Below are 21,829 nucleotides of genomic sequence, written 5' to 3' on the forward strand. Positions count from 1 at the left end.
GATGCTAATTGTACAAGTTCTTGCCGGGAATCAGTTGACGGTATTGTCAAGCAAAGTTTGTTATATTTTTAATTCAAACTTATTTTTTGCAGTAAAAAAGGCCAAATTGAATAACAAACTTGATTGACACTTCATCGAGTTCAGGGAAATGTACCACATAACGTTCATAAACGATGCTGATCGATCTCACGATGATATTTTGTCCATCTTTCAAAGAACTTGCAATATATTTACTTCCTTTCCGTTGTAACTTTCTTCTCACTTAAATACGTCTGGGCAGAAAATGGCTCACATTTGCATGGGATTTTCAACAAGTTTTATGATAAAGAAATGTCAAGAAAGATTTTAACACCGGAAGTGAGATATATATATATATATAATTAAATAAAAGTATATCTCATAATTGAACAGATCGCAGCTCAACTAGAGTTTCCCGCGGACTCTTCAACCCACGGCTGCAGATTCTGAAGCGCATGGAGCGAGGAGTTACTCATGCACAACGGGTCTCGAATGTCGTAAACAGTCTTGCTCGCTTCCGCTTGTAACGACATCATCAGCCGATTTGCGGCTTGCCGTTCGGCTTCCCGTTCCTCTGCCGTTTGCCGTCTAAAATGAAAGAAGAATTATGGTTTGAGATCACACATTTGCATGCATATATACTGACAAGACCATTTTTTCAATTGACATCACAAATATAACTTAGTACTATATATTTCTAAGCATGGGTGCACACTTGTTACATATCTTATTTTCCGGCAAGAAGTGCTATTGCAATTTCAAATGCTTTATCATGAAACACAAGCGGATACATACGAAGGGTCGTAACGATTTGTTGACAAAGCTTATTAGATGGACAGTCGGGTTATAGCAAAGACACCACCACAAGCGCGTTTCAACAATCGTCTGTGTTCACAGTTGGCCAGGATGCATAACTCTTTTAAGCAAGGGTTATGAACCGTGGTACATTGCTTGTCATTGGTAAAGTTCCATAAATCTTAATAGCAATGGTTGTTAACCGCGTAACCCTGCTTATCATTGGTAAAGTTCCATACCTCTTCTTAGCAAGGGCTATAAACCATGGTACACAGTTTGTCATTGGTAAATTCCATAAATCTTAATAGCAATGGTTATGGGCCGTGGTACACAGTTTGTCATTGGTAAATTCCATAAATCTTAATAGCAATGGTTATGGGCCGTGGTACACTGCTTGTCATTGGTAAGCTACATCGTTTTTTTTTTAGTTATGGTTCAATGTTGATTAAAGTAATTATGCTATAATATTTGCAAATTTCACTTTTTACCATGATGAAATCTAATCTTCCATACGAATGATGAGCAACGAATACTGTGCATTTGTCAATGTTTTCTCTGTAAAAGATGTCCTTTTTTAGATTATATTAAAAATAGATGTATTTTATAATAAAAGATGTAAGGATCTAGTTAAAATTTTCTTATTTGTATTTTTGTGTAAAATGAGTAAATCTCATGATAATTATGTCTTCTTTTTGACAATAATTAATTACTCTGCTAGGCTGTTTTACATAAAACCCTTCTTTCTACGCTACCTCAACCTACTCCCCTACATCCACCTACTCCTCAACCTCAACATTCTCCCTTACACCACCTATTCCACTACTTTAACCTACTACCCTATACCCACCTTCTCCCATATGCCAACCTTCTCTCCTACCTCAACCTACTTACCTACAATTCCTAAACCTATTGCCCTACACCCACCTACTTTCCTATACCAATATATTCCCCTCAACTACCTACTGCCCTACAGCCACCTTCTTCCCTATACCAACCTTCTCCCCTATACCAACCTTCCCCCCTACCTCAATTAACTCCCCTATACCGACCTTCTCTTCTTCAGACACTTTCCTCCTGTCTACTCCCTTTCAGCCTCTCACTACCGGACCTCAACTAACTCCCATCTACACCAGCCTAAAGTTTTTGAACAAGCATACCTCCACTTTGTCCGTCTGTTCTGGAACCACGTCTTCACCTGGGCGTCCGTCATCTTGAGCGTCTTAGCGAGGGCGGACCTCTCCGCAGACGCCAGGTACTTCTGGCGGTGGAACCTCTTCTCCAGCTCCATAATCTGCAGCCGCGAGAACGACGTCCGGGGCTTCTTGCGCTTTGGTGGCGTTCGGTTTTGGTACGGATGACCAATTCGCCTGACAACTGAAACCACAAGAAAAGAGATTGTTAACAGCTGAGCGTGTATGGCACTTGAATGATTTGCTGGTACTTATAAAAAATAAGTGTGTAGATATTACTTCATTGTATATTAATGTTTCTTCGTTGATAACTTTTGTTTCTGTCCCGTAGGAATTACGAAGTTCATCAAACCCACAAACGAGTGTCATGTGAATAAGCTTATTGGATACAAAGTCGAAAAAAAACGAAATTTCTTACTTGGCGTATATTTTTCAATTTACCCGACCGACCCTACACTTTTTGCAGTAGTGTGCATTTTCTTCGTAATTTTCATGATATTGTGCATTTATTGAAGTGAACATGCTAAAATTTGACCACTATATATTTAAAACATCTAGTGATATATGCCCTGACTAAAGGTCGATTGATACAGGATCACGGTTCTCAAAAAACAAGCTTGCCTACTAACCTTCCCTTTATTTTTGGAAATCGTAGTGGAAACAAACTGGTTTTGCAATATATATTATATAGTGTATAAATCCATTACATATGTACCATTATCGGGACAGTAACTGTAGGTGGAGGTTATCCGTATAAATACTAGCGTCCAGGTTATTAACTAATTCGCGCACTTGTTATTGAACGATGTCCTTGACAACAGGATCTTAACCCATTCGGAACTCCTCGGCCAATTTTTTTCAAAAACAACATTCGGAACTCCTCGGCCATTTTTTTCGAAAACAACCTCGGATGTATGCAGGTACATCAGTTGAAGTAGTTCGTAAAATTTTGAATTATATCATTAATTAAATGTAGTGTTTCAGAGTTGTATTTATTGATCTAAGTTTAAATTGATTGCCATTGAATTGAATTATTGCAAACATAATTAAGCATTCCTAGAGTTAAGTCACAAAGTTTAACTGCTAAATAAAATTACTACGCGATCTACTTGCAGCGGACTTAAACGTACCACTTTTTGAGTATGTAAACCGTCCAAATACATCCGAGGTTGTTTTCGATAAAATGGCCGAGGAGTTCCGAATGGATCTTAACCTAGACTCTGATAAAACATATCTCAGTTGTGGATGTTGTGGCACAGTATAATGTCACTTCAATAGTAGGTAACACTCAATACCACAAGGAAATACGTCACCAAGGTATTGTGAATACATCTACAATGTCAGAGTGCCAATGTTTAAACTCGACAATGGGTGGCGGCGGCTTTGCCTCTTGGCGGTTTACCCACCCAGATATTGTATTACGGGAAACATAACGTAACACTTGTCAACCTATTCTTGTTGACTTTGATTTTATTTTATGGCATTTTGAATAAATGCCCATTATCAATCAACGCAGTGTTTCTTGTTTCTTTTCCTACATACATTACTAGTTCAACCGGCTTGCGGTCGCCTTTACAACCTTTATAAGTTGTACAATATATAAAAACTCGACAATTTGCGTTGTTATTTTATTTTGACCGGTGTGTTTATGTGTTTCTATATCGACTGTACACAACACATTCCGATTGGCTGTCGTAAAACTTTCCTAGTTAACTCCACCAGTTTTCATAGAATTTTAACTTAAGTCTATTCGTAACAGTTTTTATATTCGAATTGAGAAAATTGAGAACAGCTAAAGTGTTTTTGAAACAAAAAATGTATATTCAATACAATCAATGACGATAAAGTATTTCAGATATTATTTAGATAGTATATCATATGACCAATAAGATACTTATATTAAGAAAAGAGCTGAAGATCGGACATGGCTTAAGATGTTTGATGAATACAGGTCTGAACAACATAAAATCATCCAGGAACATTAATTTTATCTTTGGTTTAAATGTTGTCCCAGTATGTCAAATTAAAGCATGTTTCATGCAAATATGAAGCAGCATTTTCATTTATCAAATAATTAAATCTCGTATCGGTCTTTGCATCGAAATCATGATTCTAACAGTTTTGCATCACGCAAACATATCTCTGGGAATCGTTAAGTGATTTGCTACACAATTTTGACTGAAAAATTTATGTGACGACGGACACATTTGACATGGTTTCCTTAACAGGCTTTAAATACAAACATCTGTTACAACACGTAGACAGGGGTATTCGACTGGATTTGTACAAGTTTTAGTTATAGGATTAGATAAGATAGGATTGGTAAGGGTTGAGAAGGGCAGGGTAGAGTAAAGTAGGGCAGTGTAGGGCAGGGCAGGGCAGGGCATGATAGAGAAGGGAAGGTAAGGGTAGGGTAGGGTAGGGTAGGGTAGGGCAGGGCAGGGCAGGAAAGGGCAGGGAAGGGCAAGGCAGGACAGGGTAGGGTAGGGCAGGGCAGGGCAGGGCAGGGCAGGACAGGGCAGGGCAGGCAAGGGTAGGGAAGGGCAGGGCAGGGAAGAGCAGGGCCTGGAAGGAAAGGGTAAAATAGGGTAGGGCAGAGTAGGGCAGGGAAGGGTAGGGTAGGGTAGGGCAGGGTAGAGGAGTAGGGTAGGTCAGGGAAGGGTAGGGTAGGGTAGGTCAGGGAATGGCAGGGAATAGTAGGGTAGGGCAGGGCAGGGTAGGGTAGGGTAGGCAGGGTAGGGTAGGGTAGGGCAGGGAAGTACGGCATAGGATATGATGGGGTATGTTAGAATATGTTAGGATAGGAGAAGATAGGATATGATAGGCTGTAGAAGGGTAGGATTGGGTATGATATATACTATTTTATTTCATAGGCTGCAATAATGTTTTGTCAACGCGTCAATGTTTCAACTTACTGCAAAAAATATATTCCTTTTAATGTTAATTTATCTTGTCCTTTTTTTAAATGTCCAAGGAGAAGTTATTCGTTGATGAAAATTTCGAAAACTGTCGACAATATTTTAAAAACTCTAGAATAATAAATACTAAATGTTTCCGTTTAAATAAGTTTAAACATACCATAATATGAATTGTATTTACCGTTAAGCATATACAGTTTGGCGCCATACATACATGAACACATCACACATACACGGAATCATGTACACATATACACAAAATCATGTACACATATACACGGAATCATGTACACACATACACGGAATCATGTACACATATAAACGTAATCATGTACACATATACAAAGAATCATGTACAGATATACAAAGAATCATGTACACATATACACGGAATCATGTACACACATACACGTAATCATGTACACATATACACGTAATCATGTACACATATACAAAGAATTATGTACACATAAACACGGAATCATGTACAAATATACACAAAATCATGTACACATATACACGGAAGTTTGTACATATATACCCGGAATCATAAACACATATACACATAATCATGTTCACATATACACGGAATCATGTACACATTTACATGGAATCATTAACACATATACACGGAATCATGTACACATATACACGGAATCATGTACACAAATACACGGAATCATGTACACATATACTCGGAATCATGTAAACATATACACGGAATCCTGTACACATATACACGGAATGTACACATATACACGGAATCATGTACACATATACACGGAATGTACACATATACACGGAATGTACACATATACTCGGAATCATGTACATATATACACGGAATGTACACATATACACGGAATCATGTACACATATACACGGAATCATGTGCATATATACACGGAATGTACACATATACACGGAATCATGTACATATATGCACGGAATGTACACATATACTCGGAATCATGTACACATATACACGGAATCATGTACATATATACACGGAATGTACACATATACTCGGAATTATGTACATATATACACGGAATGTACACATATACTCGGAATCATGTACACATATACACGACATCATGTACACATATAAACGGAATCATGTACACATATACACGGAATGTTCACATATACACGGAATCATGTACATATATACACGGAATGTACACATATACTCGGAATCATGTACATATATACACGGAATGTACACATATACACGGAATCATGTACACATATACACGGAATCATGTACATATATACACGGAATGTACACATACACGGAATCATGTACGCATATACATGGAAATATGAACACATATACACATAATAATGTACGCATATACATGGAATCATGAACACATATACACAAATCATGTACACATATACACGGAAGTGTGTATATTTATACCCGGAATCATAAACACAAATACACTGAATCATGTACACGTATACAAGGAATCATGTACATGTATTCATGGAAAGGCATAATGTACAGTTAAGAGAAATTAGTAGCTAATCAATGCCGGTTTAGCCGTCATGAACATACAGAATGATATACATTTTCAACACATATATTCGAGATTTTATAATAGTTTATTTTAGTTTAGTTGTTTTAATTATTTACAATGTTATTTGACATTTAGCAGTTGAATAAATTTGTGCATACTTAAAATGGTCCATTTACATTAACAAGGCTATCGTTGGAAGTGATTTCTGATCCCCGATAGAGGACTTATTCGGGAAATAAAGTTAATTTGCCAGTTATAAATATGACGAAGGAGTTTGTTGTGGACCGAAGCACAAACAGCAACTCTTCAGTTAAATGTTGAGGGGGTTTGTGTCAAGTTTTGTTTTTATTCTAAGCATTTGCGAAATAAAAGGGCAGATGCAACACGAACAATTTGGAAGAGAAGTGCACAGTCACAGACTGCCCTTTCTGCCGCCGAAATAAGTTAAGAATAATCTTAATAGCAGGGTTGTGTATATGAAGTCCTTACATCAAGGACTTCAGGGGTTGTGTATATGAAGTCCTTACATCAAGGACTTCAGGGGTTGTGTATATGAAGTCCTAACATCAAGGACTTCAGGGGTTAAACTCTGGACAAACATTAAGTATACTAATTGACAAAGGGCGATACTAATTTTATTTTAACAATTACTGAAATATGTTGTCTGTTGTAGCTAACTTGAGGAGGTCGAAGTATGCATGGGGAGTTAATTATGTAATAAATAGTCTTATTTCCGATATTTAAGAGAACACCTGTCGCAACTCTTCCGCAGCATCAGGGTGACGATTCTTGGTATGACGCGATTGTTGATATTACGGCCACGTTCATTGTACATCAGAATCGCCACACTGTCGGATATACGTGTAAAATGGGGAGATACTTAGCAAAGTTTAACTAACTTCTAAGATTTGTTTTAGCACGTTGTGCACTTTGTACACCGGCTTCTGGCAGCCGCTGTTTAACACTTTATTCCGACTGGTTGACAGGCGTCTGACGCAGCGGGAACCTAAATCACTTAAAGGCAAATATCTGTTCTGTTGCAACTGTGCATCCATAAACATTTATACCAGTATGCGCCTCGAACCCATCAGATTGCGGGGCAATTTTCTTGAAATCTTGTAGCAATTTTCTCAGTAACACTTTTTCTTTCCCGCAGCATTTGTAGCAACTAAAATGTCGTTACTCTAACTAATTCGCTGTTCAATAAAACAAACTATCGGTAAAATTTAATTAGCAACCTTAAGAGACGTTTCTTAAATATTGCTCTGGAAATCATGTTTTAATTCTGCGAAATAATTGTCGAGGTCCCAAGTAATCGCTTTAAAAGGGGAAACTTTTATTCCTTCATTTGTTAACGTTGGTCCCACGTGGGAATTCGCGCGAGCTCGTGAAGAACAATTATTTTAATTGGGTCGCAATTAGATTTGACATGGGAACAAAGGTTAGGTTTGTAAATGGACCTTTTTACAAGAAAGAGGGAAAGTTTAATTTAATTTCAATGAGAGCAGATACTCATAGTTTGAGATATTGTCGTTAATAGAACAGTAAAAGTCTTCGGTGATTATCTCAAGTGCATTGGGATAAGGCTTGAGACCGTGGAAAAACAATTAGCTCGGTTTAACGACAACACTAAAGGGGTTAATGAAAATTGCAACTTGTTTTTCGTGCAAAGCCCCTTTTTGTCTTCCTGGTTCAAACTTAAATACGTATAAAACTTCAAAGTTCTGTTCTATTTTATTTCATTTATATTTTTTGATAGTTATGTATTTTACTTATTATTAAAATGTATTATACGTATGTCATGGAAATATTTAAAGCTGCACGCTCACAGATTAAACGTTTTGTATTTTTTTTTTGTCTTGGAACGAGCCAATTTATGCGAAAATTAAATTTAACCAGTTATATAAGACCGCTGACAAAAAATTAGATCGCATATTTTTATACTTTAGTTCAAAAAATGTGAAATTATACAGCTATAGTATGCCGACAAATTGAACGTATTCATACTTCAGTCAGGGTAATTATATGTATGTAAACTTTCACCGTATTTGTTTCAAATAACACCCGCGAACAGCTGTAAATCATTCCAGCCAATGTGAGGGTTAAGTATCAGCATACAAAGATAACCTCCTGGCATCGAATGTTCATAAAGTAAACATTTAATATTATATTTACATTTTCTTTAACGGGCTGTTTAAACTATATGTTTGCGAAGTTGATATGTTTATATGCGTGTGAACGATTGGTTGACTGACGAATATGTAAACATAAATCAGTTTACTGTAATGAACTTCATCTTCAATGTCATAGGCATGACAGGAACAACATGTTGGAGTCAAAATCAAGCCGCATATTTTTTTTTTCAATTTAAGTCTGAATTATGTTTATCTGTCAAAAATATGTTGAACGTGTCATCGTTGCTCACTTTTTCTGAGATATTAATTTGTAAATTTAATTTTTAGGTGATATCATTTATGCTAGGGCTTACTAAGTTTAAATGTTAAGGATACGGAAAAATTAGTAGGCACTTTCCAGACCAATACATGGTAACATTAGCGAATCAGGGCAACCTAATGTTAACAATTTAAAAGTCTCGCACTGTGTCCTGGCCATGCATGTCTCGCACTGTGTCCTGACCATGCATGTCTCACACTGTGTCCTGACCACGCGTGTCTCACACTGTCCTGGTCATGCATGTCTCACACTGTCCTGGCCATGCATGTCTCACACTGTGTCCTGGCCTTGCATGTCTCACACAGTGTCCTGGCCACGCGTGTCTCACACTGTGTCCTGGCCATACATGTCTCACACTGTGTCCTGGCCTTGCATGTCTGACACAGTGTCCTGGCCACGCGTGTCTCACACTGTGTCCTGGCCATACATGTCTCACACTGTGTCCTGGCCATGCATGTCTCACACTGTGTCCTGGCCATACATGTCTCACAATGTGTTCTGGCCATGCATGTCTCACACTGTGTCCTGGCCATACATGTCTCACACTGTGTCCTGGCCATACATGTCTCACACTGTGTCCTGGCCACGCGTGTCTCACAATGTGCCCTGGCCTTACATGTCTCACACTGTGTCCTGACCATGCATGCCGCACATTGACCATACATGTCTCACACTGTGTCCTGACCATGCATGCAGCACAATGACCATGCATGTCTCACACTGTGTCCTGACCATGCATGTCTCACACTGTGTCCTGACCATGCATGTCTCACACTGTGTCCTAGCTATGCATGTCTCACACTGTGTCATGGCCATGCGTGTCTCACACTGTGTCCTAGCTATGCATGTCTCACACTGTGTCCTGACCATGCATGACTCACACTGTGTCCTGACCATGCATGTCTCACACTGTGTCCTGCCCATGCATGTCTCACACTGTGTCCTAGCTATGCATGTCTCACACTGTGTCATGACCATGCATGTCTCATACTGTGTCATGACCACGCATGTCTCACACTGTGTCATGACCATGCATGTCTCACACTGTGCCCTAGCTATGCATGTCTCACACTGTGTCATGACCATGCATGTCTCACACTGTGTCATGACCATGCATGTCTCACACTGTGTCATGACCATGCATGTCTCACACTGTGTCCTGACCATGCATGTCTCACACTGTGTCCTAGCTATGCATGTCTCACACTGTGTCCTAGCTATGCATGTCTCACACTGTGTCCTAGCTATGCATGTCTCACACTGTGTCCTGACCATGCATGCCGCACACTGACCATGCATGCCACACAGTGTCATGACCACGCATGTCTCACACTGTGTCATGGCCATGCGTGTCGCACACTGACCATGCATGTCTCACACTGTGTCATGACCACGCATGTCTCACACTGTGTCATGGCCATGCGTGCCGCACACTGACCATGCATGTCTCACACTGTGTCATGACCACGCATGTCTCACACTGTGTCATGGCCATGCGTGCCGCACACTGACCATGCATGTCTCACACTGTGTCCTGACCATGCATGCCGCACACTGACCATGCATGCCACACAGTGACCATACTTGTCTCACACTGTGCCCTGACCATGCATGCCGCACATTGACCATGCATGTCTCATACTGTGTCCTGACCATGCATGCCGCACACTGACCATGCATGCCACACAGTGACCATACTTGTCTCACACTGTGCCCTGACCATGCATGCCGCACATTGACCATGCATGTTTCACACTGTGTCCTGACCATGCATGTCTCACTCTGTGTCCTGACCATGCATGGCTCACACTGTGTCCTGACCATGCATGCCGCACACTGACCATGCATGTCTCACACTGTGTCCTGGCCATGAGTGTCCCACACTGTCCAGGTAATGCTCTTTTCAGTCGATTACATCATTAAACTCACAAGGAAGTTAACAGTTCTTTGAATAATTTACGCAGTAAGTATGTCATTTTTCTTCTGTTGACGGAAACAAATTTAAAGCCAATTTATAACATAGTCGCGTCTCCCAAAAATTAACAGCAACTTCTTTTTGGTGAATAAATAATTCAGGACCAGCTTTTAGCCATCCCAGACCCCATCACTGTCTCGGTCAGACAGCAGCGGGTATATCCGAATATCCGAAACAATGAAGTAACGTGTCATGTACAGTTGGGTTATTACTGCAGTATTGCAATCAACCCTCTCGTTCGTGTTTTCCTTGCGACACAAAGAAGACATCATGCTAGTTTTTAAGCTAGTTACAAGTTAATATGAAGTCAGTAGACAGTAAGCGGCACATCGAAGTGAGACATTCTTGACAAAACTTGAAGCTATTACAGTCATGGTATGTAACATGGACGGGGCGGTTTCAAATTAACTCTTTATGAGTCGTTTTATTTATTTATTTATTTATTTATTTATTTATTTATTTATTTATTTATTTATTTATTTATTTATTTATTTATTTATTTATTTATTTATTTATTTATTTATTTTTATTTATTTATTTATTTATTTATTTATTTATTATTTATTTATTTATTTATTTATTTATATTTTTTATTTTTTTTATCATCACTTTTTATTCATTCATTCTTTTGTTCGTTCCTTCGTTCTCGAATCACTATTTCATGTTTCTCCCATTATAACGTGTAAGGGCCTTTCCGTTGCTACTTTAGGGTTCTCCCACCTCTCCTCATGGACCATCGCATTATTACTTTTGGGCCATACCATATCTACTATAAACCCATCGACCATCACTACTTTATTGTATTATGTTTTATAATACATACTCCTGAAGGTTTCTCCCATTACCACCGAAGGGAGAATTGGTATTCTTATCACTGTTAAAGGTTTCTCCTTTTACTTAAGGGGCATCCAAGCACTTCTTATCAGTCCGCCATCACTGTTTAAGGTTTCTCCTTTCACTTAAAGGGCATCCAAGCACTACTTATCAGTCCTACATCACTACTTAAGGTTTCTCCTTTTACTTAAAGGGCATCCAAGCACTACTTATCAGTCCTACATCACTACTTAAGGTTTCTCCTTTTGCTTAAAGGGCATCCAAGCACTACTTATCAGTCCTTCATCACTACTTAAGGTTTCTCCTTTTACTTAAAGGGCATCCAAGCACTACTTATCAGTCCTACATCACTACTTAAGGTTTCTCCTTTTACTTAAAGGGCATCCAAGCACTACTTATCAGTCCTACATCACTGTTTAAGGTTTTTTCTTTTACTTAAAGGGCATCCAAGCACTACTTATCAGTCCTTCTTCACTACTTAAGGTTTCGCCTATTTCTACCCAAGTGTCACTCCCTACCTTATTTGCGGTTATATTTTTGATTATGTGCTTTAAATGTAAGAAAGTCAATATTAATATGTTTAAACACCTTAGGAGGTTGATTTTCGTTACTGTCTTTACTTTATTACTAAAACACCTGCATGTATGTCGGTATGTTTGATTAATATGTATATGAGCGTACGTGATAAGTTGAAATGTTGCACCAAGATGTTTATGGAACGTCTCATTCATTGTTGACATACAGCCACCCGTCCATGCAAGATTGCAGCGCTCGCGGGGATACTATCGGGAACTTAAGTAATACAACATGAGTGATACGCAGCAATAGGTATTCACATATTTTGTGTTTTGACAGAAGTAAATGTTTCTTTATGATTTATATAAAGCAAAAAAGACCACACGCATCTTCCCCGTGTATCTGCCACAACAACATTCGCATCTTGTGTTTCCACATTAAAGTGCAAGCTATATGTGTGTTCAGGTTCAGACCTGTGCCAATGGGGTCACTGAACAGAGTCACAGTTAATCAGTTACGATACGATACGATACAATAAGTTTATTGCGTAAAACATTATACAATGTTCATAGCATATAAAATGCATTACAACGAATGTAGTATGTATACAGAAATACAATTTTCCTGGAGCAATTTAACATGAATGATGATGACAGTTGTCAGAATGTGGTTATATAATTACAAATGTAATTAAATTTCCGAGTATATTTACAATATAATTTAGAAGAGCTATGCTAACCAAACATATATCAAGCCGATAACTAAATAGAGAATCGGCGGTCGTAATCGTCATTAATGAGGTTATATAGAAGCTCGCGCATGCGTGCTGAATAGTATAGAGACATTTCGCGCTCAACACTTCAAAACTTAGCAATATAATTTGGGTCTTCTAACAGATAAGTCGGCATCGGACTTTGCCAGGCATATCAATTTAATTGTAGTTCAGACCAAAAATAAACACTAATTATTAATAATATAATATTCTATCTATAAAACATAATATTAAATTATTCTATCTTTATTGCATTTGCGTATTTCCTCTCTATCTTTTATTGTCTAGTTCATGAATATATAGTATATATTTGCCATGATCTTTATTCATAACTTTGCAATCAGCGCGGTAAATGTTTTAATAGTACGGTACTTTAAACCCTACACGTGTAAAATATGTAACGCTCATGTGTCTGAACTGGCCAGACACCTTATTGTAAACTGTTATGGCACAGCTTGGCTAAGGGCAAAACTGTTCAGTGATCTATGTTCTGTGCTAGACTCCAACTTTGTAAGCTTTCTTAAAAGAGCTGAAAATGAAATGTTTTTTCGCATACTTTTTCAAGCAGAGACTCTCACTGCGTTCCATTTTGACCCAAAATTGCAGAAAACATTTCTGAATAAGACGCTCAAATTCATTTATGACACGGTTAATATGTACAACCGACTATAGAAATCATAAGTCCTTATTATGATGTTCTCTTTAAAACATGACGTAAACACAAGCATCTAAAACATCCCAACCTGGTCTATGGTTTATATTTCGAATTTCGATAAGCCTTGACGATGGGTGAATTAAGGGTTTTGTAACTCATAAAGAAATTGCTGTTACAGAAACTTATTTCATATTATTTCTTGCTATTGTATTTACATGTTTTATCACACACCATACTGTTTTTGTTTGTTCACATATTTATATTTCATTATTCTTTGCATTTAACATGTCAATAACATTATATGTATAATCACTGAAAAGTGGAAATAAAGAGTATATATATATATAAAAATTATATACTTGTGGTTGGCTGATTAGGGTTAGTATGATACCTTTGTCGATTAATCGTCGCCGCGGGTTCAAAGTCAACGATCGGTGACGACGGAATCGATAAATCGAATACTGTTTATTTTATTATTTATTTATTTTTTTTATTTTTTTTTGGGGGGGGGGTTATTGTTAAAGTCTTGACATAAATGGTTTCATAGTTCACTCCAGTTTCGTCAATACAAACATAAACATTTCTTATGTAAAAACGGTTATGCAAATATTGCCACTCGAATTGCGTTATAAGAGACTATTTTAATTATACAGAAACTCATTAAAATCTAATAATAGCATATACCATCTTTACAACGTGTACAATCAGAAACTCTAAAGTAATGTATTCCCTGCCAATTCCTTTATAATGGATAAATTATAAATTATTGGTTTTATCAACTATTATTGGACTTTAAAATTATATAAATATATTTTTTACAAGTAATACAGTCTTTGTCCTCGAAGAATTCAGGAAAAATATGTAAATGTGAACATTAAGTTGAAAAGTTTTCTGTACTTTTATAAGTTTAAGTAACCACTACGATGTTTGTGACATTTGAGGCCGTGCAGAGACATCTCACGAATGCATTGAGAAAGAAACGTCCAGACTGCGAAATTTGATCTTTCATCAAGATATCGCTCCTGCACAAGGGGCTGAAGACACATAACTAACTATATATTTTGTATGGCATGAAAGATTGCATTATCCGCCTTTTAGTCTCAACCTTGCGCCTTTGGACCAAGATTAAAGGCCGACTTACGAGGTCGCAGATTTGAATCTGAAGAAGAAAATGAAATATGCCGTCAGGTCGGCGGTACGAAAAGGGGTGGTAAACAGATTTTTTTAATAATAAGTGGGTAGATTGACACAGACAATGTGTTGAATTTTAAGGGCAAGACTTTGAAAAACATTGACTAGCATACAAGCGCCCACACTGACGTAATTTCATTAGTGATCGTTAACAGTACGTCATTTCCGTACAAAGTGATCCGTACAGTGTGAGCTATGTTTATTTGCTATGTAAAAATTGATTGTTTTATGTGTGATTAAAAGTAATATATGTACAGTGTTGTAGAATATAGTTTCTGCTGTAGTTCGATGCAGTTCTATTTTTCCTAATCCAAAAACTGACAACAGTACAAAGTCAGTCCGGGAACTTTTTGACTGTACCTCGTACATCTATCATGTATAAAAAGTTTCATACATAAAGGTTGAAAATGGAATGATTATATTTTATGATTTCTTTAATATCTATAAGTCAACAGTACTCTTAATCATCAAATATGTATATATTCAGATATATAAAGATCTATCAGATCTGAGATTTAGATTATTAATTAAATAACAATAATAGTATGATTTAAGGCCTGCGGTCAGGCAATGTGTTTGACAATAGCGGGTATGTTTGTGGTGATAGGAAATTTGATTTGGGTACTATTTTGTTCAGGAGATAATAACAAGTTATGTTTTGTAGAGTGGACCAATGACACACTCATCTAGGACACACTGAAATTCATCTTCTACAACATTCATTTGGCAGAATATACATTAACGATCAGATTGTTCTGTAATTTACTAAAACGGCCCTCTTCAATTGCAGGTGTGTGAGCTGAGCATCTTACGCTGGTCAGAACAATTTAATTAATAATTTAGATAATTTTCGTTATTAAACCTTTGCTTTATATTACCATATGTTTTTAATTCAGCTTGTGTGGTGTATGGGGAAAATCAGTATTGGATATAATATTCATACAATATGTCTATTACCTTGGTGTATTAAAGCAATTGATTGTCATCACTATTCCATACAAGCGAAAATCTCAATTATTGAGCAATTGCTTTACCTCGACTGCACCTGATCCTCGAATAATATTATTATTCACTTGATACCAGTTCACCTCATACACCAAAGAGCCGTGGGGTTTAGTTACAATTGTATAACATTTTTTTTAAATAGCTCTTTAAATGCAATATCTAAGGGTTCATCCAAAATCGCCATACTCAGAAGCTTTTGTAGTTTGAATTATAACTTGTATAATACCTGTTTCAGATATATTGGATTTATTTTCTTAATACCAGGGGTCTTATGAACTCCCCATATTTCTGCTCCTTAATTAAGAAACTTTGATAGGCAAGATCATGCTGCCTAATAAATGAATTTTTCACTTATCCACAGTGACACAACGTCAAAATTTGAGTTTAATGAATATATTGCCTTTAATGCTTAAGTCTTTGGCGACTGATATAACTTACAATTTGAAGATAGTGTGACCCCTACATATGTCAATTTAGTCTCATAATTAAGCCTTGTATCATCGTAAAATATCAATGTTTTCAACTTGATGTCCCATTATTTACATACCATTATTTACATACCATTATTTACATACCATTATTTACATACCAGTATTTACATACCATTATTTACATACCAGTATTTACATACCATTATTTACATACCATTATTTACATACCATTATTTACATACCAGTATTTACATACCATTATTTACATACCAGTATTTACATACCATTATTTACATACCATTATTTACATACCATTATTTACATACCATTATTTACATACCAGTATTTACATACCATTATTTACATACCATTATTTACATACCATTATTTACATACCATTATTTACATACCATTATTTACATACCATTTTTACGGTTGTTTTGGTTTTAAAGGGACAGAACACCATATTTTTCTGTAACGAATCTCAGGACAATTATTAATTAAAATGTTTTACTCTTTGATATCATAATTGTAAAAAAAATACCAAAGTGTCACCAAAATTACAGTCCAGTGTTGTATCCACTGTGCTACGAAGGCTTACCCTATACAGTTGGAATATTTAAGCTATATACCTAACTTGGTAATATCATGTGATAACATCGACTAGCCAATCACGCATAAGGAACGAATTCTACTAGGTACACATACCTAGTATATTTTTTTAAATGGAAAAACACGAAAAAACTGCGAAAAATATATTAATTGTAAACTATGTGGTACCAGAGTGTGTATACCACGTGATAAATTACGTCATACATGCTACGTCGGAAGGCAACATTTTGCATAAAATGAAGTCTTAAATCAAAGATAACTTTTCTTTTACAACATCATTTTAAATGAAACAAAGGGCAGTCTATGCCGCTTAAAGAGCCCCGCATTTGTTTTATTTCCGAAATTTGATAATGTCACTTGTATCATCAAACACTTCGACAAACCTGTTTCCAACATAATCTTATGACAGTGCTTCGTCAGACGGCCGTATTGCGAAAAGGTTTGTCGAAGTGTTTAAAGAAACTAAACTCTTAATCAAAATATGGTAAAAGACCGAAGGCAGGTCTCCGTAAGCTGCGTAGACTGCGCTATGTTTCATTTAAAATGGTAAAGAAATAGTGAAGATATCTTTGTTTAAAGTTGTTTTTCAACAAATCAAAATATTGCCTTCAGACGTATTATTTATGTCGCAATTTATCACGTGGTATACACACACTGGGTACTTCAGTTAGTAAGTTTCAATGCATTGTACATATCGATATCAAGTTTATGTCAGTTTTCGACAATTGTTTTTTTCGATATTTCATCATACGGAGTACAGCCCCTTTAAGTCATATTCCATTTTTTTGTAGTATTAAAAGATGCAGTCTTACTCCAAAATAAGATTTATCTCAATTATTTCAATTGTTTTAATATACCAAAAAGGATGGATAAATGTCGAAAGCAATGGTTCGTATGAAGGATACAGAGTTCAGTTTAAAAGAAAGGTGCATAAAACATGGTATTTCTACCATATATGAGAGGATAGGAGATCGCACTAAATCTTTAAGCACTCACCAAGCATTTAATATTTTTTTTGCGTTTTCAGTTTTTAAATACACGGTTACATTCTTATCAACAGTAATTGATATGTTCCATAAATGCATTATTTAATAAGTAGTTAAAGGTTTATCACTCAAAAGTTATGATTGTTATACATGCGTACGAATTGATTTTGATTAAGAGTGTCACTTTAACAATATTTTAAAATGCAAAATTAATTTTGTTGTGAAACTGACTTTTAATAACATACCTGGACCACCAACGACAAGAGTTTTGCCTGAATGTGACAACGTTTCCGTTTATGTCAGCGTCTGTGGTAGCCGGATACATTTATCCTACAACTTTAGTATTAAACTGGTATTGTTAGTCCTATTAAAGATTCGTATTCAGTTATGGGAGTAGTCTGTGACTGTTTTGATAAAATTATACGGTTAATTTTCTCTTCTTTTTGTTTAGTGCTGATAAAAAAATATCGATAAAATGTATCTGTTTGAAATATGTTCATGGCGACAACAGCGTCACCTATGCTGTCCTCATGATAGACAAGCACTTGGAAGAGTTCTTGTGTGTTTTTTTTATTTGTTTCCACTAATCCGACCGACCCAATTCTTTCCGGCCGACCCTACACTTTTTACCGTAGTGATCTTTTTCGATCTAAAATAATTATGTTCAGTTTTTGAGTGAACGTATTCATATTCAAGCATTTTATATTTAAATATTTGACAATATTGACATACCCTGATATTGGTCGGTTTGGTACAGAATCCCGTTTCTCAAAAAAGAAGAAAAGAACCTATGCCTGCCTATCTACCAACATACCTATCTACCAACATACCTATCTACCAACATACCTATCTACCAACATACCTATCTACCAACATACCTATCTAACCTATGTTTTGAGATGTTAGTAAAAACAAAGAACATTTGTTGCCTTATAAAAATTAAGAGGTTTCGCCTAGCTGCGCTTGGACGTTTAATTTCAGTTAAGACCTCCAACTAAACAAACCGATACTGAAACGCTACGTTAAGCCCACAGTTGATATTAACAAAATTCATATCTTTATATATTGTGAATTGCATATAAATCAAATTTAATCGGATTTCCATTTTTTGAGCGATCAATTTGAAATTTGAGAGAAAAACGGTTTCTTTTTCAGCACCATCTATATATGGTTTAAAAGGAACTCGTTCATGTTTATTGTTTTTAAAGGATGAAACCCAGCAACCCAAAAACCATATCAGCGGGTCTTTCTTTATTATTATCATCATTTTATTCACATGTTGGTGAATTGGTTGTGCCTTTTATATTCATACTATTTTCTCTTATTGTCATTACTTAAGTATTCATTAACTAATAACATAACATAACATAACATAACATAACATAACATAACATAACATAACATAACATAACATAACATAACATAACATAACATAATATAATATAACTTAACATAAAACAGCATTACATAACATAACATAACATAACATAACATAACATAAAACAACATAACATAACACAGCATAACATAACATAATATAATATAACTTAACATAACACAGCATTACATAACATAACATAACATAACATAACATAACATAACATAACATAACATAACATTACACTGTATTGTAAGCCTCATACGGCTATAATACAGTTATGCATGCATGTAAACTTTAAAACATTACAATAGTACAATGATGCACAAGACTTGTCTCCGGTACTTATTATTTGTGTTATATTTCAGTCGTGCTCGCCATTAGTTCAAACGATTAAAAAACAAAACTGTAATGCTGTAAAAATAATATGGGCAATCAGGTAACCATCACCATCAGCCATTAGCACTACAGGGACACACGTACTAGGAGAGGGGTCAGCGGTTCGACAATGATATACACACTGGGTTTCGTTTATTTCGATATACTTTTGGTATAATAATGATATTAATACAAAGAAGTATTCATACTGTATCGGCTTCTAGCATTTGCATATTTAGTCACGTAGTTTGATACTGGTCATGCTAATAATGAAAGTCTTAATAATAATAATAATAATAATAATAATAATAATAATAATAATAATAATAATAATAATAATAATAATAATAATGAAATAGCTCACCATGGACAACCCTATATGACTGACCATGGACTACCCTGTATAGCTGACCATGGACTACCCCGTATAGCTGACCATGGACTACCCCGTATAGCTGACCATGGACTACCCCGTATAGCTGACCATGGACTACCCTGTATAGCTGACCATGGACTACCCTGTATAGCTGACCATGGCTTTGATTTCATAGCCCAGTGTGGATGCGTTTGTCTCATTATTTATATTGCCTGAAAGTTATATCATATTTTACCTTTGACGAACATGACACACTGTTTGCCATACAAAAATGACGTCCAGTTTTTGTTATATATTCATGAGGTGCTGTTTTCCATATATGCATGCCTGGGCTGCTGCCATATTTACATGTCGTGGCGTTTGCCATATATACATCACCTGACGTTTACAATATACACATGAAGTGCCGTTTGCCATAAATTCATGACGTGACATTTGCCAGAAACACATGGCGTGCCGTTTGCCAGAAACACATGACATGCCGTTTGCCAGAAACACATGACGTACCGTTTGCCATAAACACATGACGTGCCGTTTGCCATAAACACATGACATGCCGTTTGCCAGAGACACATGACGTGCCGTTTGCCATAAACACATAGCGTGCCATTTGCCATATACGCATGAGGTGCCGTTTGTCATATATACATGACGTGCCGTTTGCAATATATACATGACGGGCAAATTGACATATACACATGACGTGCTGTTTGCCATATACTACAAGTTGTACACAACTCGAGGCACATTATGATATTATTTTAAATAAAAGGCTTCACTTTAGACCTACCTCCGAACCGATCCCGCCGGAAGTCAATCCAGGGTATGTTGTAAGGGTTGAACATATGGAGCATCGGATGTGGTCGCTGCGCCGGCACTTTAATCAATCCCGTGGACGTCCGGTATAGCCCGCAGCCCGCTGCAAGGGGTAGGAGCGGCGTACCCGACAGGTCGAGGGAGTACATCGTGTGCGCATGCGCGTTCAATGCGTCCTCGTACTTTGACGTCGAGAGTGCCGGGGATGACGCCGCCGACCGCGATGGAGATTTACGTCCGTCGGCTTCCGTATCTGAGAGTTCACGTTCGACGTCATCAATTCCGTCGACGTCATTATCACTCGCACACCTTTCTTCTTCATCGTCAGTGACGTCAATTTTGCAGTCGCTGGGTGACAGAGATCGCGATTTACAAAAGCCTCGACTGCCGAGAATTTGGCTTATCCCAAAAGAAAGATGCGGCTTTTTAACTTGGATCTGTTCATGTTTGTCTGTCGCCTTGCGCTTGTCACTTTTACTTTCACGCTCATCTTCAGAGCCTATGTCAACATTTTCCGATTCAGACGAAGATTTATCCGACATGTTTACAATATTTCTGCCGAATTATTCCATTTAGTATCAAAACATCCAAGGCTTTGGAAAGTATTTATTTAAAGTCGCAGTTTAGAGCCAATTCCTACATTGTTGTTCTAAATGCTTCATATATTCAAAGGTTACTATCTAATTGCCTAAGATCACAATAGCCATAAGTATTTTCCAAGAAAAGAGCCCGCGATATGACGTCAGCGACAAAAGTTTCGTTTATTGGGTATTGCTAAGCAGGCGCGTGGCTAGCGACATTAAGCTCCGCCTAAATCAAAGTCAGATCCAATAATTCTTCACTTCGCGCAATGCTGAATGAACTTGGAATCGATAGCGACCATTTGGTGTTCCTTTCAATCTAAAAGCTGTGAAAATTTGTAAACGAAGGTCATTAAAAGCCGAAATTGCATCAACAAGAAATGGTGGTGTTGAAAAAGCAATAACAGGAGCTCTAGTCAGTA

At 36.8% G+C, this 21,829-nt stretch overlaps 1 protein-coding gene across 1 annotated transcript; it reads right to left on the reverse strand.

Moving 5' to 3' along the window:
• Positions 1-419: 419 nt before the first annotated feature.
• LOC128210813 (T-cell leukemia homeobox protein 3-like) lies at positions 420-21,368 on the reverse strand. Its single transcript, XM_052915165.1, has 4 exons — positions 20,801-21,368; positions 12,189-12,200; positions 1,971-2,187; positions 420-606 (listed from the first exon to the last, which is right to left on the reverse strand). The coding sequence occupies exons 1-4, from the start codon at positions 21,366-21,368 to the stop codon at positions 420-422; spliced, it is 984 nt and encodes a 327-aa protein (XP_052771125.1).
• Between the last annotated feature and the right edge of the window lie 461 nt (positions 21,369-21,829).

This window comes from Mya arenaria, chromosome 12 (assembly GCF_026914265.1).
Source record: "Mya arenaria isolate MELC-2E11 chromosome 12, ASM2691426v1".
Classification (NCBI taxonomy): domain Eukaryota; kingdom Metazoa; phylum Mollusca; class Bivalvia; order Myida; family Myidae; genus Mya; species Mya arenaria.

Bases quoted from the DNA above. Each gene is read 5' to 3' on its own strand.
- LOC128210813 (XM_052915165.1), bottom strand. From the start codon at position 21,368: ATGTCGGATAAATCTTCGTCTGAATCGGAAAATGTTGACATAGGCTCT. The intron at 607-1,970 runs GTATGCTTGTTC...CTTTCATTTTAG, and splicing joins AACAGACGGACAAAGTGGAG to ACGGCAAACGGCAGAGGAAC.